The sequence below is a fragment of the Maylandia zebra genome, linkage group LG8, assembly GCF_041146795.1.
Source record: "Maylandia zebra isolate NMK-2024a linkage group LG8, Mzebra_GT3a, whole genome shotgun sequence".
Classification (NCBI taxonomy): domain Eukaryota; kingdom Metazoa; phylum Chordata; class Actinopteri; order Cichliformes; family Cichlidae; genus Maylandia; species Maylandia zebra.
In genome coordinates this window covers 28276674-28300887 of record NC_135174.1, presented here as the reverse complement: position 1 = coordinate 28300887, position 24214 = coordinate 28276674, and the positions used below count along the sequence as shown (strand labels likewise).

At 41.4% G+C, this 24214-nt stretch overlaps 1 protein-coding gene across 2 annotated transcripts in view; it reads right to left on the bottom strand.

Annotated features, from left to right (window-relative positions):
• The window catches only part of aatkb (apoptosis-associated tyrosine kinase b), a 67465-nt gene extending 55359 nt beyond the window's left edge, over nt 1-12106 (bottom strand). The window contains exon 1 of one of the 2 annotated variants that reach the window (XM_004565980.3): nt 11489-12106. In XM_004565980.3, the coding sequence (XP_004566037.2) occupies nt 11489-11564 (76 nt within the window). In that variant the 5' untranslated portion in view covers nt 11565-12106. Of the gene's footprint in view, nt 1-9171; nt 9263-11488 lie in introns of those variants that run through there. The other variant, XM_076887746.1, reaches the window with a different exon arrangement.
• Nucleotides 12107-24214: the final 12108 nt, after the last annotated feature.

The following is a 24214-nucleotide window of genomic DNA, read 5'->3' as shown; positions in this document are numbered from 1 at the left end:
GGTGTTGTGTGAGGCACCACTAGTTGTTTGGGTCAAAGCCAGGGGGCACTGACTTCTAGTGGTGACAGGAGCAAAGGAGCCATGAAGGAGGTCGAGGTGGATGAATAGATGGACAAAACATTGAACCTGAGGTCAGGAAGCTTCTGTTTGTCCCTGACTCAGATAGTCAGTATGGTTTCTTTTAGTTATAAAGCCTTAACCTTAATCATACATTTCTTCATTAGGAAGAGCCACTAAAGAGCTTTTTTTTTGGGGGGGGGGGTAAGTTTCACTGATAACCTATAAGATTGTTCTTATTGTGAAGGAGTCATGAAAAGGAGACAGAGAGTGGGGGAAGGAGTTGTACCCAGACCACTGCATTTAGGCTTGAAGCATGTTGCTGCTGCTCAACCACTGAGCTAAACCAGCACCAATGAAAACCTGCTGTGAACCAAATTATTTCATAAACTCTAAAAAGTATGCATGTGCACCAAATATTCACCACAGTAGTGCTGTAACACCATAAAAGGCTGATTATGTTTCAATATGAAAATTAAGGGGAACGTGTGATGCAATTATAAGCTAATCTGGTAACAGGTTGCAGGTTTCTCTCCCTGGATAGGCTGGTTTACAGATTAGGAGGGAGACTAAATAACCTCAACCTCACTTAAATGTTTTTAAGGTTAACCAATTCAGCTGGGGCCAAAATGTGATCTGCTTGAGTACTTTTATTCTTTGATAACTGTTTAGGACAAATGAATGATGGCCTGTAACTTAGATTTGTATTATTTTAACTGATACTGATTCCTCGTGATAAGAAAGACGCTAGTGTCTGTAGCACAAGTCCTTTAAAAAAAAAAAGTCCCTCTAGGCAATGAAAAAGCTGACTCATGCACAACAAGGAGAATAAATCATATGTGATTTCTGGTATGGGCATATCCCATATCAGTTTTTTACTCACTAAATTCCCTGAAGAGCATCATGCAGCTATAAAGATAAGATGAAGGATGCTATGGAGTTGGTAAAATGGATGATTCACTCATTTGTGGTTTCTGCTCTCACTGCATCTGAGGCTGATACTGCAGAAAGTGCTTTACAGATGTTTCCTTCTCTAGTTTTGTGTCTCTGGCAGCACACACAGGATGGCCTGCTGTGACAAAGGGCAGGCCGGTATGCAGATATTGGAAAGGAGACATAATTACCTCAACCTCACTTAAATGTTTTTAAGGTTACATATTTGCAAAGATAATCAGAAACCGCATCTCTCAAGAAGATGATTTTAAGTGGACCGTTTCATTAAATTTTAAAGTTTGCAGTCATTATTTCTGTGGTCTTACATAAGGCATCTATCTTTGTCTTACAAAGAGAGCTCTATGTTGGTTTTTTGCTTTAATTTTTCACCTATCTGCTTCCTTTCTTTATTTTTACTGCGATTGTTTTTCTGTCTCGTTTGATGAAGAGCTGCGGAGCTCGAAATGGAACAACAAGGGACAGAAAGACAAAGGAGTTGTGTCATTTTCCTGTTGACTGCTTCTGTTTCAACACCTGGCCACATCCGAAGCGTGGAGCACAAACGAGTGTGTTACCTGCACGCATTGTGTGTGCATCCTAAATAGCTGTGGCATGGTACAAGCCTGGTGTCACAAAATTATAACTGATAAGGTCCATTAATAGAAGTCTTAATTACAACAGAAAGCGTGTGGCTGGTTTCAACGGTGCCTTGAAAAGAATTGATGAGGAGCCTGGTGCTCAGGTCAGCTAATGATCCTCTGATCTGTGCAGCAATAAAGGCTTTGTGAACAAGTGGTCACTGACATTGTTTTCTTTTTCTCCATGGCAGCCATGTTAGAAGGAAACAGACAACAGAACAACCTTCACCCTGAAACGCACAAACCAGCAACTTTGTAGTTTGAAAATGTCCACATGAAACAAAAGGGCTTCAACCATTTTCCTTTCTTGTTTTTTCATTTTCTTCTCTTGGGTTTGGTTTATAACTATTTTGACTGTAAACTGATCGGTTTGTTTGACTGTTTTACTCACTACACAAACAAAGCAAGAGATCTTAAAGCAGCTGTTTAGTAACTCTGTGTGTTTTGAGTGTACTAGTTGTATCCTCATTTTCTTGCATTTTACATTTACTTTCATTCTCTGGTTCAATTTAGGTACTAAGAGGTGCTTGGTTAGATTTACGCCATAAAATGAACTGTTATGTTTGGAAAAAGTTGTTGGCAAATTGGGCTCTTATAAAATAGTAACCATGGCAATCTAAGTGCTAACCAGGTGGCTCAGGAGGTAGAGCGGGCGGTCTGGTTGCTTCAGTCTGCCAAAGTATCCAGTGTGTTCACTGGAGTAGAATAATAGATAGAACACACTCTGACATAGAAACAAGTGTTTGCATGAACATGTGAGTAAAAAATGGCGTGTTGTAGAAAATGCCCTGAGAGCTGAAAAGCACTTTATAAGACCAGTTGGTTTACAAATAAAATACATGATCACCAGCATAAAAGCAAGTAATTAGGATAAATAAGCATGAAAAGGCTATTTTGCTGTCCAATAGTAATAATAATAATTGCCCTTGTGATTCAGAAGAAGGAATTCCACTGCAGTGACTTAGGGAAACAAGGCTTTCATAATTTTAAGAGTGTAAATTGTGAAATAACTTTTAGATGATGCCTAAAATACATTTCTGTGGTTAACTGCAGCTTAAGACATTTTCACATTTTAATCTATAAAATAAAATAAATTGAATTCTCTCTCTCTGTTAGAAAATCGATGCTTAAAAAGAATAATTCAGCTTGTCAACATTATTGTATCAACATTGTCTGCCTCAACCACACGTCTAAAATCCAATTTTTCTAAATTCCAGTTTGACCTACAGAAGTGCCGTCCCTGCAGCGCTGTGCACTGTGCGCTGTGACATAGCGTAGTTGTTATGGCTCTTTGAATTATCTGCATTTCAATGTAAGACATTTACCAGCCACCTATAGTGATTAAAACCACAGTAACACATTAGGTGTCCTGACCGACACAGAGCTTTACATCTGTATCGCAGTCTGCCCAGTTCTTTCACTCACATGCTGATTTCATCTTTCTGTCTCATGTTTATTCCTCTGCCGACACCCTCTCCATCTCTCTCTGCATTAGGATGCACTTGGAGTCTGAAAACCAGTCACCCCATTGCTCAGCCAGCTAAGCTTGGCCAATGACAAATCCTTCTAAATAACTAGCTTAGCTACCTGCTGTGATACTGTGCGGACTGTGAGGGCTTCCATTAAACAATTCATAGAGAGGAGAGATTGATAGATTTAGAGATGTGGGTACAGACAGACATTAAGAAGAAAGGCTTGAGGAAGATAAAGGAAACTACATAAAGCGGCAGACAAGACGAGGATTAAAAGCGATCAGCATCGTCGTGTATTGATTGAATCTGCAAAAAGTCTCCAATCAGTCAGTGTGGGGCTCCATTCATGTGCTGACTGTGTAGTGTAGTGATCAGCCTCTCTTGTGCAAACAGACTAAACAGGGCAAAGACGATAACTGGATGTTTCACTTTATAGCAAGTCAATTTGCCATTAATGCCACGACTAAGAGGCTAAAAAGAGACTAGGAAATGGAAATATTCCTGCAGTACACTCATGATTGCACAGACAGACAAAGTCATAAAAGAAATAATAGACAGCATGGTTTCATCCGGAGGACAAATTGCTTTTTTAGGCTTGTTTTTTTTTTTTTAATCCTGATGTGCACAGGCTCAACCGTAACTACAGCTGCACTCCAGAGATGGCTGCCTGTTAGACCACATAGTTGCTCCTTTTCAGAAGAAAAGCACTGGGAAAACTTGGAGGTGCGATTATAGCCACAGCCTAGAGGTTGGAGCGATGCATCAAGTAATAACATGCTTGTAATTTTACATTTCAATACAAGGTTTATCATTTATATGCATTCTTAACAAGAATGTCTCTTTTGACCACAGCAGTTCTTTAGAATAATATTTTGAGCAGTTGGTCCCATTTGGTTTCACTCTTGCTCTATTAGCACATTGATGGGAGGCCCAAATGTGCATGCAGCCACATTCCTGCCAACACTTTCACACTATTCTGCTAATCGACAGTTGGTGAGCAAAAAATGCCAAGAAATGCAGCAATGCACCAGCAACAGTTAGCGAGATGGACTCGAGCAAGCAAACATGGCGGTGCACACAGGATTTGAATTTTATTAAGAAATTACATTTTCAGAATATTTTTGGAAAAGGGAAATGTGTTTCCCATTTTTAGGCTCTAGGAGCGCACACATTGCCTTTTGTTGATAGCACGGGTGTTGCTAGACAAAAAAAATGTACTGAGGCAATAGTGGGCATTTTTGTTTGTTTTGCTGTGTAAAAAATGTGTTATATAAAATTTTCAGCTCAGTTTACTTGAAATATTAATGACCTGATTCAGCTATTTAAGCTGAAACATATTTAATCTAAAACCTTTTTTTTTTTTAAACTCTTCTGAGAAGTTCACAAGTGCCTCTTGATTCACCTTTTCAGTATTTAAATGTATAGTTTATTTTTCATTCATGGACATGCTGGCAAGATGTGCTCTGCAGCTTGTATTTTGGGTTAGGAGCATTGCTTTAATATTGTGCGTCTAAATATAATGTTTCTTTTTCCATTCATTATCAGTCTAAATCCAATGCCAAATACACATGCTTGTAAAAACTCATAAATTTTACTTGGACATGACAGATCAATACCAGGGCATGTGCCCCAATAAGAGGGGAGAGCTGAGCGAGACACACTTTGTGCCCGCATGTTTGTTTGCAAGAAAAAGGTTCATTGAGTTTGAAAATTCCCTTTTGTACTCCGTGGCTAAACTGGACTTTCCCAAATAGGTCATCTCTGAAATACTGAAACACACCAGAAGACTTGCTAATTATGCCTCGCTGGGAGATGTTTTCAAGATCAATAATGGATTCGCACTTTCAGTTTTTAGGCCAGAAAAATGAAAAACAAAACTTCCTTCGGTTCTTCAACTCAGGGCCTCGTTTGTTTTCATATCAGGAGCTGTCCATAGTGCTAAAACATCCCACATGCTGTATGACAGGAAGGCAACATAACTTTTATTTCAGCTGCCTCTGAGGCCAAAACACCCATCAGGCTTGCTGTGTATTTAGTCAACAACACCAGAATCTCTCTGATCAACTGTGAAATTCAGTGGACCTGATCAGGGCCTGCAGAGACATGGATCCAGGCACAGAGCTAGAGGGAAAGCACAGAAGAGATCTAAAGAGGCGATGGGTGTCACACTCCATCATCCATCCCATTAGTCAGACACGGAACAGGGTAAGATGGAAGTCGCAGGATAATAAACCTTGCTCAAGGGCACCGCTGCATCTGAAATCAGAGCAGAAATGAACCTAAAACTCTCCAGCTGTGCAGAAATATCTACAGAAACAAGCAATGAGAGGATCAAGAGGTGAAACACTCCCGTTGTGGTAAAAATTAAAGCTCTAGTGATCCATTATCATCATCATCATCATTAGGGCTTATGCACTGCTTTACCGTTGAGTCTGTTATATAAACGAGAGAACAGGTGGATGTGTGTGCAACCTGTCGTCCAACATCAAAATAAAGGAGAAGCTGATCACTGTAATCAGCTGTAATCAGCCTGTTTGCTGTGAGCAAGGTTAGTGACTAGCTCATGCCAACTGCTGCTAAAGCTCTTTGGATTGCCTTAGTGATCAGTGGGGGCATCTTCTGTAACTGTGAAGCTCTGACTTCTACTGGACTGAAAGCAATGCAAAGAAACAGCTTGTATTGCTCTATATGCTCACTGGGATAGTACAACCTGGGCTAACCACTAGTCTGTCACAGAGCCACACATAGATGCACATAGACCCAGCCATGCGTATAAAAACTGAACGTTAGGCAGCTACAAAAAACACTGAATACCTACTAATATAAATCAAAGTCACCGTGGTTTTGGAAACACTGATATTGGACAGGAGGTCATTTTAAAGCAGTGCTCCTGTGTGGAAAAAGAGCTTCTGCGTGGACCGTGACACTTTTTTAATTAAGTGTGGCTTCAGCTCAGTAGTAGGTGGTCCCACCTCCCACACACTCATGAACTAAGATGAATCCCACTTCATTTACAGAGCAGCAATCACACTGCTGGCCAACACAGAGCCTCATGCTGGACCATCTCTGTACGGCAGCAGAGAGGCAGGATGCTGGACCCTGATGAGTCTATTATGCTGCTGTGTTACGGGTGACCCTGGCCACCATGCAGAAAGACAAGAGAATTTCCCCACAAGGATCAATGAAGAATTACATTTCATTATTATTTCATTGAGTTTGCCTTTGAATCGCCACGAGACGTTAAAATCATCACAGCTCTTTTTACACACAGCTGGTATGACACACGCCCAAATCCAAAGGGATGAATGTTTAACTTTCTGTTCTGCTCTAATTTGTTTTGTGAGAAAACTAAAGCACATTAAACATCAGACTTTTGGCTCCTGATGTTCCTGCAGTCACTGAATTATCGGAGCCCTTACTTTGAACAACTTCTCCAAATATTTCATCCTATCATCTCAAATTTTTGGCATTAAGAGATCATAAAACTTCTTTTTAACATTCTGAGAAAATCAAACACATCTTAAGTTTTATTATCATCAGGCAAACACCATCAACAGGAGCACTCTCTTTGTTCTCTCACCCAGTGTCGTGTCCACTTTGTGCAGTGTTGTTTCTCACACAAGCACAGCTGTGGTCAAAAGCCACAGAGCAAGTCCAACATGCCAAGATACCTCCACAAGAAGCTGGTGATCAGGGTGATAAGTCAACCCACTGTTCTCACATAAAAGAGGCAGAGGAGTGAAAATATTTGAGAAATTAAAAGCAACTCTGAGGCGGTTAAACAATAAAACGTGCCATACTTCACCCAGTGTGTGTGTGTGTGTGTGTGTGTGTGTGTGTGTGTGTGTGTGTGTGTGTGTGTGTGTGTGTGTGTGTGTGTGTGTGTGTGCTATGAATCCTTGTGCACTTTAAGTGGTTTTGGTGGTCAGTAAGGCTGGAGAACTGCTGCATAAATGCCAGAAAAGAAAGCTGGCCGTGTAAGCTAACAGACTTATCTGTATCACTACCTGATCCTTAAGGCAAGAGAGGATCTGACTATAATTAAATTGAGGTTTTACTTAAATTAAGCTTTTCCTTTTGTCACGGTCCCTGGGTCTTGGATCCGGGGTTCTGAGTTTTGGTGGATTACACATCTGTTGTTGTGAAGGGATTATAAGCAGGCTTTAGTCTTCTGTTGTTATTTGACGTTTTTGTTGTTTTATGCATTTTGTTCCTTCCTTTGGTTTTGTTGAAGATCGATTCTGTTCCTCCATTTCCTGTTTTATTTTGGCAGTCTCTTTTTCTTTTGTGCATTGTGCTGAGTGTAACCTCCCCTTTCCTGTTATGCCTGATTTGTTCCCGCTGTATTTCGTGGCTGATTCTTCTCATTATTACCCGATGTATATTTATTGTCTGAGTCTCCCCTTGTCTGTTGTTGTGTCCTCTCTCATGGTGTGTGTGTTTTCTGAATCCATGTTTTCCACTCTTTTGTTTCCCAGCTCTTGCCCTCTATTCATGTATGCTTTTTATTATTGCAGGTAACAGCATTAAAGATGCCTTTTGAATTTGTTCCTGCATCCCGAGTCCACATTCTGCCTGCTACACGCACAGCTTAGAATCATGTTTTAGGATTATAGAATCATATTAAGGCTTGTAAAATAATGCAACGTGGCTACAATTGTTTGCAGAAGCAGGAAAGCTGGCAAAGAATAGAGCTCGTCCTAAAAATCTTTGTTTTTCACGACTGAATTCTCATGAGAAAAACACTGAGACATCAGACAATCTCATTTTCCATTTAAACGACTAGTCTCTTATTTTGAACCTGCTCTGGGGCCAGTTAGGTCTGCAGCATTTGTTACCATTGTGAATGCAGCCTGTTAAGAAATGAGCACCTCCCTAATCCTAAATAAATAAATAAAATAACCCTGGGTTAAATCTGAAATTCCATTGCTAAACCCAAGATCCTGCAGATCTGTAGCACAGGCCTATTGAGATAGACGTGAAATAATCCCTATAAGATTCTGGTTGCAGTGTTTGAGACACTGATCCACAGTCTTTGCAAAATCTTATAGTCTATAACTAAAAACTCTGGCTTATGCAGCGCTGTCTTTAGATGTGAGAGACTGCCAGATCTTAACCTTTTGTGCTCTTTTTAAGGTACAGAAGCTTAACTGTGCAGCAGGTTCAGCAGTTATAATGCAATGTTCACAATATGTTGGACATATTTCAGATGTACAGTGTTTACAAGCCGCCGTGGTAAAAAGGATTCAGGGTTCAGACAATGGTAAACAGCCTGGCTGTTGCTGACGGCATCTTTATGTTGCATCGAGCTATTAACGTATCAGTGCTGAGAGCACGTTTGTGCTTTTCGACTAATGCAACCCAAGAATTTCTAAAACAAGTAGAGTTTGACAGGAATTCACCTTAAATCACAACAGCTGGATCTTAATTTGAACCGAGGTGGAGACACATGCGTAGGAGGCTGTTTGTTTCCGTCTAGAAAAATAGTTTGTGTGCAATCAGAAGCGATTATTCTTCAGACGAACACACACATGCACGCACAAACACAAAGAAGCTCTCTGAGTGCAAAAGCTATTAGTAATCAGAGGCATGTTTGCTGCAGCCTCACTTAAGACACTCCGGGTCTTTCAGTACAGAAATGATTTTTTTAACAAGCTGCTCTGCAGAAACTGAAAACACAACTGGAAAAAAAGCAGCTTGTGCTTGCAAAGACTCACACAGTCCTTTCATCTCTTCACATCAGTGTGAGTACTGGAGAGCTGTTCCTAACAGGAGGTTTTAAGGTGCAGATCAGAGGAGGAAGCTTTTAGAGGCTTTTCAATTGCTGTAAATAGCATGAATTTAAATTATAATCATAGCTTTGTACCTTGCACTTCTGTAGGTTGCCACCAGTTTGAGCTTCCCCTTCCATCAAAGCTTCAACATCAGCTGCTCGATCACATTTAATCCCTGATTTTTGGATGCAACCTAGTTTTTTCCTCAGTGTGAAGATCAAAGATCAACACACGCCCTCCTCGACCAACTCCTGTCATACATCTTCGAGTCAACAACCCCTCTCAACTGGGTTTTACCTGCTCCTCTGGCTCCCTGCCTGCATCCTCCAGCAGCTCGACCTGGTTGTTTAGTGATAGCCTGTAGAGATGAAGGTCTGCTGGGGGTTTCAAATACGCCGTGTCCTGCTTCCCCTTCTGTTTTGTGTCCATGTAATTAGAGCGTGCTGCTGTATGCGTAGCCAAGAGCCCACTGAGAAATATGAAATGGATAACCTGGGGCCCGGGAAACGAGCCAGCGCTGCCAGTAAAAATCACCCACACCATCATCAGCAAGCCCTGCCTTTACTGGGCTGTGATGTCATCCCTGTATCCGCCCTCTTACACAACGGTCATCACAGGGAGAGCCTTCTCTCTTTCACTTTGTCCTTCTATAATCATATTTGCTTTGACATTTCTATTTCTCAGCTACATCAGGCAGCTTCTGCAGTTGATTTTTCCCTTATTTAAAAAAAAGCTACATTTTTAACTGCATTTGAAACATTACACAAAGAAAAGGAAAAACAAAAAGGAACACAACAGCTAATCTATCAAGACATAAAAAATTGGATGAGGCCCCCTAAAACAGCAGCTGCTAAAATGCTTCAAAAGCCAGAATCTAAAACCAGTGGGCCAAGTCCATCTTTAATATACAGTCTGTACCTCTGAGGTAAAGACAGGTAGATTTACTATAAATTATTGAGAGTCAGCATTTCCCAAATCTACATGACAAATTGGTCTATTGGTTGAAAAATCTCTCAGTTTTCCTTTGACATTATTTTAGACAAGGGATGTCAAACTCATTTTAATCCATGCGGCACATAAATGCAGCTCAAACTGATGCAAGGTACATTAGAGCAGTAACCCAGTTTGCAAGTATTTACATTTAAGGCCAATCAAATTCACCTATAGCCAAGATTTTCTTTTTAAAAGAAGCTGACAGCACAGGTCCAAGTCAAATACAATATATTGTGTATACACTACAATACACATGATAAATAGTCTGGGATAAGATGGGATAAACTTAGAAATGTAGAGTTTCTGCAGCTAAACAAAAAATCTTTTTTACGTCTCTATGATTCAAACCACCTGCCTAAATCTACTGTAGAAATATTTCTAATTATCCATTGTTTTCACTTTTTGAGTAATTAATGTCATCACTTATCTATATATATACTTTGCAAAGTAGTTACTTTGGGTTCTGGCTCCTGGGCCAGCTTTGTTTCTATATGTTGGTCCCACATGAAAGAGTCTGATACACCTTGGTCACAACATAGCACTCTAAATTATAAAACCATATGGGGAAGATGCATTTGCATCACAACTGACAACTCAAAATATAAGCATTAAATTCAGCACTTTTATAGGCACAACACACAAACAGGTCATGACTCATATTCTTGAGCAAATGGGACTCTGACAATACAGAGTTGTTTTCTCATTTAGTGACCTGGTACAAACCGAATGCTGCAGAGGCTAAATGTTGGAATGGGGGAAGAGGGATTTATGCAATTCAGATAATGTGTTTTGAAAAGGGCAGGAGGGCATTATGAAACCATTGTAGCCACTGCAAGGAAGGCGGCGGGGATGCACTTAAGCATATTTGGCGAATAGCAAAGGGAAGACAACAGACATGCGCATTAGACTTATGGCTCACAGAAGGCTTTATGTTCAAAAAAGCGGTCCAAAAACTGAAAGTGCTGTTGTAGACAGTAGGAATAAATTCATGTATTATTCACAGGTGGACAGAAAAAAAATGGGAATGCTACAGATTGCTGCCTCCTGGTTGCCATAGAAACCACCGAAATGACAGGCCAGCAGTTGCTTACGCTGAATCATAAAAAAGGAAGCATTTTGGTTTCCGGTGATTTCTGATTATTTCATCGTTATGTGAGGTAATCTGCCTCCGTTCATTGTCTCCCATAATCCTCTCCTTTGTCAGCATTAATTGGATAAGTCCAGCTAGCCTACTCCTCCTCTCCCTGCTCCAATTAGGAGGAAGCCTCTGCTCCTCAGCTCCCACAATTGCTTTTCACCTTTCAACTTCCCTACCCCCTTTCACCTTTCCACCCAGAGCACCTTTGAACTGTTCAGCTGTCCTGAGGTTTTGGATGGAGGCAAATATTAGAGCTGTGTGTGTAGAGGTTTTAAAAATAGGCATCGTTTACACGCTGGAGCCACAATTTCTCATTAAATCGCTTTTTCCCTCCCAATGCAAGGACACACAATCGCAGGTGGGGATATCACATCGTTTCTATAGAATATAATGATGTGCATTCAGCAATGATAACATGTGCTCGCTTTGTCAGTGCTTTAAGGAGCATTCTTAAATAAAAGCACAGTGTCTGCGTCGGCTCACCTGAGCTGAAATGGGAGCTGAGAGCAAAGCCGGGGCTGAAAAACCCTGAAGACATCATCATCAGGAGAGCCAGCATCTTCACAGCCGGCGTGGCAATGACCGAAAGAGAAAGCAAATGCAGGACTCGGAGGAAAGCAAATTAGGCGACACTATTTCTCGAGCATGGCTTCATTTCTCCCTTCCGAAGCGGACCTATGTCATTTCGCAACGCGCCCCTCCATTCCTCCTCTTATCGGTGTGATTTAAGACAGATGCGGGCAGAGACGCAGTCCTCCTTCAATATAAAGTCACCACAATCTTAGGACTTTTTCAAAAAATATTTAAAAATAATAATAAAATAATAATAAAAATTCTCCCGACCTCCAAAATCTAGTTTTTCCTTCTCCTCTGCAAAAGTACTGTTAACTTGATCCTGATTTGTGGATTGTGGCTCTCCTTTTCTTTTCTTCTTTCTTTTTTGGCTGCTCAGTTTCCCGACACCTGGATGCCGTTCACATCACCTGAGAGCTCCCAGCGAACATCTCACACAATGACACCTCTGCAAAATAAATAAAAACGGGACAAACGTTCAGTTTTCTGTCAGAGCTGCCGGAGCTATCCGAGGTGCTGACAGCGAGAGCGCCATCTTGCTCGGTAATGCACCCAAAGAGAATTTATGGAGCGTTTTTGCGCCCTGTCTGCAAAAAGGGGGGAGGTGGGCTAGGGAGACTGTGGATAGGCTACTGTGCTGCTTGAGCAAGTTCAGCTGACTGACATATACAGTACTGAAGTGAAGGATCGGCAGCGAGAAACGTTTGTTTTTCCTGCTAAAAAGACAATTTGCCATTACTGACGTAAAGGCCGCACCTTCATTTCTATTTTTTCTTCTATGGTGTTACTATATTTGTGTTATGCTTGTAGAAACAGAGCCCGCAGCAGTGTCTTTCCCTGGATGAGTAAAATGATAGCCATTTAGAAAATCTCCCATGAACAGGCTGTGATGTAATGCAGGAAAAAGGCACACAGCAGGACTTGGCTCTCAGGACTATCCCCGCTCTAATCCTGCTGTTCATACATGTTGGATGAGGCCCCCTCCCCCCACCCCACAGCATTCAGCCTCAGCCAATCCCCCCATCCTCCTCTCCTCTCATCAGATTGGATTCCTTGCACCAGAGGGAGTTAACTTTTTTTTTCCTTGTGTATCTTACATCCTTACTATGATTGTAATGCTTCACCCACGCTGGGCCACAGAGATGTCACAGGCTGAGCTGCCAAAGAAAGAAAAGGGATAAATATAATGGCTCAAAGCACAAACACAAACTCTCTGTTAGGTTTTCTATCACTGTAGCTGTGCACCCTGCTCTTTGTTGCATGGATGAATTGTTATGCAATATATAGTTTATTATTAATAGATATCTAGTCCTGGTGAATATCCCTACTTGAAGTGCCAGAAACACAGAGAGCAACGCAAAAATCATCAGTGCTGTGTAAGTAAGAATTGTTTCTGGGTGACAAATTCAATTCAGTTTCATTCAAAACTATACATGTTCACAACTACACTCACCTCAAGGTGCTCTGTATAGTAAGGTAAAGACTGTGAGAGAAAATATAAAAATCAGATGATCTCCTATGAGAAAACACTTGACAACAGTGGGAAGAAAGAACTCCCTGAACAGGAAGAGGCCTCCAACAGGGGCTAGCTAGATGGTGAGGGGAAATAAGAAGAGGAAAGGGAGTAAAGGAAGACAAAACACAAGTACTCAGTGCATGAGTGCATGTTACCGAACAGCTTGAGAATATAGCAGCACAACACGCTCACCTGATCCAGAGTTTGTGCCTGTCTCCTGAATCCAGACCTGAAGCCTCGGCCTGTCATTCTACTTTTAGAAACTCAGGTAAGGCTGCAGTGTGAGAGCAAAGTGCTCTGTTGGGATGATGTGGGACGATGAAGTCTTGAGACATTAAGGGGCCTGATTAAAGGAGAAATACATCTCAACAAATGCTCATTTCTAAAAGCCTGCATTTTATTTCCCTCTTGTTGCCCTTTCAGCTGCCTGTGGGTTTCCTCACTGATCAGATTACTTTGCAGCCGGTATGTCCTGAAGGGCCATTTTCATCTTACATTCTTCTTTGTTCTGCAGATCCCAAAATAGTCTAACCCTAACCCTGTTATAATGCCCACTGAAGCACTGAGATGTTTTATATAAAAACCTCTAATGCATGAGAGTCCTGCATTCACAGTTTTACTGGTGTGCAAAAACCATTAGCTGCAAAACATACTCAAGCATCAAGAGTGAAAGTGCCCCTCAAGCAGGCAAAAAGCACATTTCCTAAGGTGAAGGCTATTTTAATCACCTCTTATCATGCTGGGTTTTTTAATCAATGTTATGGTTAAGTAACCACACCTGTAGAATAATACATTACTCTTTTATTTTTATTTAATTGAGCAGAATCTGGTATTTAGATAGCTGACACCTAGATAGGCAGGCAGAGATAGACCGAATAATAAAAAAAGTGAATCCTACAATAAATAAACAACATAGTAAAAGTACCTCAGGTGCATATTGAGAACTAGATTCAGTTTTAGTGCTTTAGGGTCAAGAACATGCCCCAAAGCTATAACCAAAGTCACACCTGTGCACTCTGAGAATGAACAGCATACATTTGTTAAGTCTGTGAAATTGTACTGGAGGCTTTACGATAATGACGTGGGTTCAGTCAAACATATTGTTTCCTTGGGCTTTCAGTTGAGGTTTACTGTGGAGGTCATACTCAAACATTCCTCTCTCTCTTACAGCATGTTTCAAAAGTACATATCCTCAGCTGGGTTCTGTAGCTGTGGAGGATCAGCGGCTTTGCTCTGAGCCCCTCCTGAATGCCTGAGCTGCTGATCCCATCTCTGAGTCCAGACAGCCTTCAGAAGAAGCTCATTCTCATTCTTCTAGTCACTACACACAGCTTGTGGTCACAGATGAGAGTGGGGATGCAAATCAGCAGCTTGGCCTTCACACTCAGCGCTTTCTTCAGCACAACAGATCAGGCTACCAAATTAGACGCCCACTGGCTCTTGGTAGTACCTCAAAATTCTGTCCATCAAAAGTTATAAACACAGGGCAGCTCTAGCAGAGTCCAGCAACCACCGACAATGAGTGTGGCCTATTGCTGACAATCCAAACCCTGATCTCCCTGCAGCTGTACAGGCACCAAACAGTCCCTGACAGCGGACCTGATACCCCATCCTCCCAAAGGAGCTTCAACTAAGGCCATATGCCTAAGTAGACAGTCAGGGGGTGAAGAACAAATAGCTTCTCTAGTGCCCCGCCTTGGTCTACCAGTCCAGACTGTGTTGATGGTGGTAAATTAATATTGTGCAAAAATTAATCTGTGGACGCTTAAAAATGATATTTGCTGAAGAACTGACTTTCTATAGCCTTTAAATTAAGTTAGATCTATAAGTTTATTGGTATTTTATGAAGTACTAGATGTGATTTCTCTGTGTGTACCTGTGTACCGAGACAGTGAAAGCAGAGGAAGGCAAGGAGAGGACGGCATGTGGAAGATGAAGGAGAGTCTATATTTTCCTATTTTTGGATATTTGATTTCTCTGACAGGAATATTCCTTCTAAGTCTTTTCACTTCTTCTCCGCCTCCTCCTCTTCCTCTTGTTTCACTGTTTCATCACGTCATATTCGACTCACTGATACATTGTGTTGCATGTCTGCGGTTTCCCTGGAAACAGAAAGGAGAGGATAAGATGGATTTCTGAAATGCCAGCAGAGAAGACAGTGCTTCCCTCTTACTTAACATTTACACCAAGTGGGAAGAGCTTGAGGTGAGCTGCGCTGAATCTTTGTACCTTTATGTATTTTTCTTGTCAGCTAATTACACCCAAAGCATTATGCAAATCAACCTGCATGTATTTTGTGGCAGGTAAAGCAGAAACTGAATTACACTGATGGAATTTAAAAAGCAATTCACCCCTGACACCACGTCCACCTTCATCCTCACCCCACAATTCAGAGCTGTCCCAGGGGGGCAATGAGGGTGGATCGCAGTGGCCCCGGGCAGGCTTTGAGCCCAGCCTTAACAGCTCCCTCTGGAGATCCTGAGTTACTGCTTTCTGCTTTCACTCTGTGGGGCCTGTAAAGAGCATCTGCTCCAACAAGCTTGTAACAACAACTTAGAAATATTCGATCTAATAGAATATTCTAGTAGATTATATTGTGTTGACTGGAAATATTTTATGAATTCCTGCCTCTCTCTTAAAAACCCATCAGAGAAGTGTTGAATACATTTGAAAGAGCATGTTGGTCAGACCGTTGCTGTGTTTAATGGTGTCTGATGGAATGACATTTAGGTGTGGTTATAAAGACTCTGCTATCATCAAGGTTTAGTCTTCAGTAAAGCATTAATTATCTGCTAATATATAAACATAAGCACATCCCTAACCAAAGACCAAAAAAAGCTGGAGGTGCGAGGCTGTAAAATGGGACAGTCTAGCCTTCACGTTTGCGTCGCCAGCTGTCTCGGTGGAGTTTGATAAACTCAGTCTGCTCTTTGCTCACTAAAATATAACAGGACATTGGAGTAAATTCTCGACCATCTCACACTTCTGTTTAATCAATTTTCTGCTTGATGCTGTGTGAAAACCAAAACTTTAATCTCAGCCAAACTCAGGAACAAATAAAACACTGAAAAAAGCCAAACAGCAACATTTTTAAGTGATCTAAGTGACTTATATATCCATGTTTAACCTGAGTAGCGAAAGACTGCAGGGGGTCTGAAAACGATTTGCCGGAATTCCGGTGTTCTCGCCGGGTCTAGTGAGCCTCGACCACCCGGCCAGCGATCAAGCGGGTGGGTAACAGACGTCTCTGAAAACGTCAGAGCACTTTTGCAAATATGCGATGTCTCGATAAATCGAGCAGATATTTGAAGTTTACACACCCACATTCTCGCCTGAAAATATGCTAAAAGTTTATTTTGCAACCCAGTAAGAGTAATAAGAGTAATATTAAAACTAAGTAGCTGCCGCCATTGTTGGAAACTGGAATTGGCTGGGCCGTGCTGTGAATTCTGGGATAGGTTGGGCCACGAAGGATGCACCTGACCCATCCTTAAAATCCGGGGAAATGAAGGATCCATTTGTCGACCACATTTGGAGTGGCCCTTGAATTGGGACAGCCTTCGTCGCCTAGCTGTGACATAATCAGCCTTCATATGTTGCCTCCGAAGGATGCAGACCCTGAATTGGGACACAGCTCTGGTCTCCTGTCCAAATATGTCGGATACTGTCGGGTTCTTGGCTCCCAGAACCCAACATGGCAGTAGCCAAAACACCAAAACAGAGTCCAGAACCAATGGATGACATCAATGAATGTTCAGTGAGGTCACATGGCTGCCCCAATAATGAGTGTCCAACAGGAAACCTGGTTGGCACCATATCTGGTCCATAAACAAGAGAAGTACAGCTTGGGGGTGGTGCTGAACTTTAGCCCCAGCTGATATAGATCCACTTTCAAAGAAGCTTTAAAAACAATCATGGTGGTCACATCCACCTTTTATATACAGTCTTTCATATTAATGCCCATCTTCCAGGTAGGAGTGCAGCCAGTAAAGTTCTTTCTTGAAACAAAAGTTCAGTTGCAGTTTTTGACAGCATGCATCGTTGTCAGCTACGAAAAACACAGAACAACTCACAGGATTTAATATTTAATATGACACAAACAGTTTCCAGGAGAAAGGGTCTCCAATTGGCAGAACAATTAAATTAAATACAAAAAAATTATCTTTGACGCTATGAAAAAAAAAATCTCTACATCATCTGAATATGCAGATCTGCTAAGCAAGCAGAACAGTTGACTTAGCACATTGTATCCCATAATCCCATATTGTACAGGATTCACATGCTTACATGCTGCTCACATTCAGTATATGTTGCTAACTCATGTATAGTGGTTTGAAGTGCATGTTTTGTTTTGTTTTTACCCACAATATTTTCAGATCATCAAACAAATGTAAATATTAGACAAAGATGAAAAAGATTAAAAAATTCAAACCTACATGGCCCTGTGTGAAAAAGTGATTGGTGATCCTGGATCACCATAAATGATTGTTCTATTGTAGAACCCAAGTGTGCTTCAGCCTGAGGTCACGAATGGTTGAACCACAGCAAGTCCAAGACCTGAGGCATCAAAACTGCCCTGGACCATCACACTACCACCACCACATTTTACTGTTTGTTTGATGTTCCTTTTCTGGAATGCTATGATATTTTTACTCCAGATATGACACACACCTTCCAAAAAGTTCAGATTTTGTGAGTATTTTCCCCAATAGTCTTGGGGATCATTAAGATGTTTTGACAAAACCGAGCTGTTGTGCTCCTTTTGTTCAGCACTGGTTTTTGTCTTGGAACTCTGCCTTACAGGCCAGTCTCTTTCTTATTGTAAATCATGAACTCTGACCTTAACTGAAGCAAAGGAGGCCTGCAGTTCTTTGGATGTCATTCTCTGGTCACTTGTGACCCCTTGGATTAGTTGGCGCTGCGCTCTTGGGGTAATTTTGGTTGCCCACTCCTGGGAAGGTTCATCACTGCTCCATGTTTTCATCATGACTCACACTTTGGTTCACTGGAGTCCCACAGCTTTGGAAATGACTTTATAACTTTTTCCAGACTGAAAGCTGTCAGTTACTTTGTTTCTCATTTGTTCCTGAATTCTCTCGGATTGAAACATAACATCATGCTTTTGAGGATTATTTGTTCTACTCCACTTTGTCAGGCAGGTCCTATTTAAGAGTTCCCTTGATTGAGAACAGGTGCGGCAGTAATGAGGCCTGGGTGTGGCTAGAGAAACTGAGCTCAGCTTTCATACACCAGAGTTTATTTATGTTATAATAACATGCATTTTGTGTTTACTTGTGTTGTCTTTGTCTAATATTTACATTTATTTTATGATCTAAACATTTAGGTGTGGCAAACATATAAAAATAGGAAATCAGAAAGGAGGCAAACACTTTTTGACACTATATTTGTTGTTTCCTTATTATTTCACATATAAATCCTCCACATTCCTTATTTGGAGGATCAGTTTTTCTATAAATTGTGATTTTTTTATCAGAGTTTTTCCACTTTCTTAAATGTGTGCTTAAATCAGCGCTGTTATTCTCAAGGTTCTAAAATGCATGAGCAAATATATTGAAGACTAATTAATTACGAAGTCTAAATGTTTGTTCGTGAGCATCTGCTTGGGTGGTGGAGTTACCCCTACGTCCTGCAGGCAGGAACAATGCCCATGGGGAAGGAAAATGATTAAGGCACAAACTCCAGCAACAAACTCTGCAGGGAGAAACAGGAGCAGCGCATTGTGCTGACTGCCAGGAAACAGATAACGCCCTAAATGAGTGCGTCACAGTGATTCTAACAGCACCCTTTTATGTTGCTCCTGGATGCAGCAGATTGTTAATTTGTGGAATTATATTAGAAAAAAGAGTCATTTTGCTTGTTTACAAGCTAAGACCCCTGCTGGCTGCCCCACAGCCTGTTTCTCCATCTAACAAAGGCACTGAACCGTTTTGTTTTGACTCCTAAAAGGAAGAGTTTCCTTCTGCAACTTTGTCTCAGAGTTTTCCCATTTAGAGAAATTTACATATCTGCAAACCATTTTACAGACAATGCTTTGTTGTATCTTGACCGTCTCTCTGCTCATCTTCCTTCCCAGCCATTTCTGAATGCACAATAAAAAGTATAAAACATTAAACCTCCTGCAGTGTGTAAGGCAACAAGTCAGTGGTTAGAAATGTATCACTTCCTGAAAGTTAGAAAGAAGTAAATCTTTACAGGAGCTTCCTGTGTGCACTGATTGGTTTCATCATGAAATCTCAACCGTGCTTCCTTCCATTGCTCCAATCAAATCAATCAGTCTCGTCCTTCCTATCTGACATGGTTCACAGAAAGGTGTGACTCTCCCCCACATCAGATCTGCTCCTAACATCCTCTTTCAATAGGATGTACAGTATATCAAGGCGATCACGGTAAGACTCAACAACATATTCTGCAATAAAAATGACTCCAAAAAGGACTCTTTGGCATTGTATGTGTTAAAATCTAATGAGCACTGGGAACATTTCATTTTTCTACAACCAAGTATATCACAGAGTAACTTTGAAGGACCCAAGAAAACCAAGACATTAGAATTTCAACATTTTTTAAAGATGTTAATGTTTGTCTTTGGAATAACATGGTAAATAAATGACAGGAGACAAACTGACTACAGTCTGTTGTACTGTAGATAGCATAGCAAACCTCCTGTTGTATGAAATCTTGATATAATGCAAACCTGTAGCAAACCTTAGATGCAGTGGCTTCCTGATTTGACAGGGCTCAGTACTTTCGTTAAACCATTAGTTGGGGCAGTTTCCTCGGGCAAACAGAAAGAGCTGACAGCCTCACTGCATATTCCCAGCATGTTACTGCAGTCTCTGAAAACTCTTTCCCTTCTCATTGCTTTCACTGTGGTGGGCAAACTGCAAATTAAGAGCCATTGTTTCCTCTTTTTTTATGAATGCCACCACTCAAAGCAGCACTTATTGTTGCCATGGCAATACTGGTCTCAGGCTTGAATCAGCCTGAGGTATCACGTTAAGTTTCTTAGCTTTAGATGTTGAAACAGTCAAACTCTTGTTCTGACGGAGGTCACTGTGTTGAGGGTGGTGCTGTCTCTGTTTTATTGGAGATTATGTATCAGAATTTCAGGAGCAGGACCACGCCTCCAAACACGCTTCTTCCGGCTGTCATCTATATAGGTTCCCCCAGTTCTGCAAGCTGATCATTCTCGTTTACGTGCCCCACCCTCCCTCCTTCTTCTCCATTCTTTAACTTTTCCATTTCTATTCAGTGCATGGGGATCTGCCAGGCCCGGGAGCCGTCGCCAGTCCCCTTCAAGGCCTTCCCCAAACCACAGCTCAATTCATGTCAAAGCATCACCTTTACCTACTAAAACGCTGTCAAACTTAAATTAGGACGCGGGCCCAGCTAGTGAAATTTATTTCATTACTTTATGTTGAGCAGAGGTTGAAGTTGGTGATATTTTACCTGAGCAGTGATTCCCGAAGTGTTGGCTGGGGTCCACTGGTGGGCTGTGGATGTACTGCAGTATTAACACAAATTCACTTTGAAATTACTCACAAGTATGTACAGTTATGGTTTTATGCATTTATTTATATAAAAAATGAATTAAAACTGTTAATAGAAGGTGGTTTGTTTGGTATATTACTCATCACTCTGACTTAAATTTACCGCTTTCGTTTTGTGTCACAGTGGCACATGACACCAGTGGCTCCAAGAGGCTCCGCCCAAGGTTAGAAACCTCCAGCAGAGGACAATGAATAAAGGAGGGGAGGGCGAATAATGGACTTTATTCATGCATTCTGTCTTCTTCAACTGATTTTCATTCCTCTCCAGAGCATACCTCCACCTCTCCGTGCTCTCTCCACCTGTTCCCTTCTCTCACTAAACACTGACCTCAACAATAAACTGAAACATAGAAAAACAATAATTTCAGGTGTCTGCTAAGGGTCAGGCTCACTCTTTCCTGACATTTATAAACTAACCCAGGGATGTTAAACTCGTTTTACATCGTGGGTAGCCATACGTTTATCTTAAGTGGGCAGGACCAGTGAATTTCCCTCTTGCCATCAATGTGCAGTTTCAACAGTATGTCTCAATTTTTGTACATTATAAAGAAACGCTTCTGTAGTAAATGAAAGAAATATCAGTTTATCAGTACGAAAAATTGTAAAACATGAAAATTTGGTCTAAAATTCATGTGCTCCTAAACATTTCCCAAAGCTATCCACTGAGTCAGATTGCAGATCTTTGGCTGATTGTAGCCCCCGGGCCTTGTGTTTGTCACCCCTGAATGAACCTGTGAGTCAGTTAACTGAATAAATAATGACAGCTGCTTAGTCATAATTTAGTTTGCTGGGCTGGAGACCTGCCAGCATGGCTGCATATCAGGCTGCACACGTTAGACAAAATGTCTCTTTGTCATTTTAGATCCGTTTTCCTGCAGGATCGCTGGCAGGAGTTAAATGTCTCTGTGATTCAACTTACTTTCAGTCACAGGCAGTGCAGCACAATACTGTTATACACACAGCATCAGGACACAGCTTTGTGTTTTCACACATCATTAGGAGGTTGTATGCACGACTCTGCCGTGCTAATGCACCACACTAATGTGTGTCTGCTAAATGTGACGCCTCAGCTGAATTAGCCTTTATGGAGTCAATTTCAATTAGGCTCCGAGGCTCGCTGGATGAGTCCTTCAACACCCAATTCAGGGATCTTAATGAGATTAATTACACTTTTTTCATGCCAAAGATTTTTTTAAAAGAGCAGTGGGAGTGACAGGATTGGAAAGATTTGGGTTTTCAATTTACCATCGTGCAATGAAGTGCAGCCGTCATGCTGCGTTATCAGTCTGCACTGGGGATAAAAACAAAATTCACTTTTTCTTAAAAGCTGAGGTAACGCTGTGGAAACTGATGCAGAACACAAAAGAACACTTACTCCGGACTGGATGCTGTATATCTGTATTTAAAGTTTCTCTTTTATTTGATGAGAAGGTTAAAGCTGGCAGCCCGAGCTCTGTAACCAACTGTGCCCTTCAGGGTAAATAAAGCATGAATGAAACGCCACAGGACGTCAGTCAGAAACAAAATGCTTCAGCTGTCTGCCTGAAGACTTACAGTGAGGTTTCCTTTCCAGATGGGAAAAAATAAGCTTCATTCATTTTGTCCTGCTTATTTGGGTGTGGGACACAGGGGCAGCATTCCTAGATGTGCCCAGACCTCCCTCTCCCCAGCTGAGAGACATCATCTCTACAGGATGTCCTGAATATGCTCTATGAACGCCTCCTGGTTGGACATACCCAAAATACCTCAACTTGGAAGTGTCCAGGAGGCATCCTAAGTGATGAAGAGGAGCAGCAGCTCTTCTCCCTTCACATCTCCCTCCAAGGGTGAGCACAGACGCCCTCCTGACAAAGCTCCTTTTATCCACTTGCATCCATGTTCTTACTCCTTTGGCCTCCACCCACAGTGTAGATTAATTAATCCGTTAATTAAATTTACTAGCATCGAGCGCCTTTGTAGCAGAACTGAGGAGAATGATGTTTAAAAGTATGAATGCAGACATGATCCATTTGTTAGTAAAGTGGCACTATGAAGCCATGTTGGTGTTTTCAAAGTGCACATGATGAACAAGGATCAGAAAGAGGACCAGGAGGCCGCTTCACTAGTTTGCATGTAAAAATATCCTTTATACTGAATCCTAAGGACCAAAATGTATTAAATGAACTTCATGCTTTATTCAGTATGGCCTCAAACTAACGTGTAAGACCATAAACTCATCCAAGGAGTGTTTCCAAAGAGCAAGGCAGACATTTACTCTACGACAGGACGAGTCTTTGCAACCAGAGGGGTCGCCCCTGCCAACTTCACTTTTGAGTCCCCCTGTATGTCCTTCTTTTACACTGCCCATAATCCAAAAGCACGAAAAAGTAGCCTCTGATAAGAGTGCACAAAGTGTCCACATACGAACATCAAAGTAGCTCAGACCCTTACAAAGCCAGCTGGGAGCGGTGCTTCCAAACATTAAAAACAATGACGTGCAAAAGCTTGACAACATCTGTTGCCAGAACAACATCTCAGGAAATAACCGCAGCGCCTTAACTCGAGAAAATACAAAAATAAAACTACCCTGGTAATTTGGGGGAACTGATTTCATCTTCGCAGCAGTGATTTCCATCTGTTCTGCTGAGGCCTTTTAAACCACAAGTAATCATGGGTTCTGTTTATCCTGATGAGCTACACAGCTGCTTTTATCTGCAAAGTGCAGAGCACAGATGATTTGTTGTATGAATTCTAAATATTTTTAAATTTCTGCCGAAGGACTAGATATAGCTTTTCTGATAAAAGCAGCGTGCAGCAGTCAGAGACATCCGAGATGTGCTCAGGCATTGTGGCTGAGCAGGAATCTGATTTTAGATCCTCTGGATCGATACCCTGTAGGAATCAAACTGAGGGAAAAAATAAGATTTATCAAGCCTGTAGGCAGTTTCTCTTCTATAATTAATTTCTCCAAAGAATACGTAAGCAGACAAAAATTTTTAAAGGGATCCTGATAAATATCAGAGCCAGCTCCACCCTTCGTGCTGTACATCATCTGCTTCGTGGTGCGCACGCAGTCACCCAGAATGCTTCGCTGCTCATACGTTATTTAACGCACATGTTAGCTCACACAGCTGTATTATATAACTGTGTGGTGCAATACTTTCTTCTGCAGAGCCCCATTTCTGTGGCCTGCAGCACTTGTTTATGAGTGTGTGGCGAACGGGCAACAAACCCGATTACCTGCCTGTTGAGATGCTGGCAGGGAGCCTGGCCCGTCTTTCTTCAATAAATCATCACTGTAACGGTGATTTCTGATCAAAGCCTGGAACAAATTTCTCTCAAACAGCTGAGTCTCACAGACTTCCACTTTCACTTGGATTACAGCCGCAGATGAGCTGCCTTTAATAATTGTCTCTGGTGTGAGGTTTTTAGGGGTAGTTCACCACATAGAAACAGGTCTGTCACGACTTTCCAATGAGCCAAAGAATAGTAGTTTATTGCAGTTTCAAGTTCAGAAAGTTAAATATTACAGACCTTTAAACAGCTTTTAAATGGACAACAGAAGACACTTAG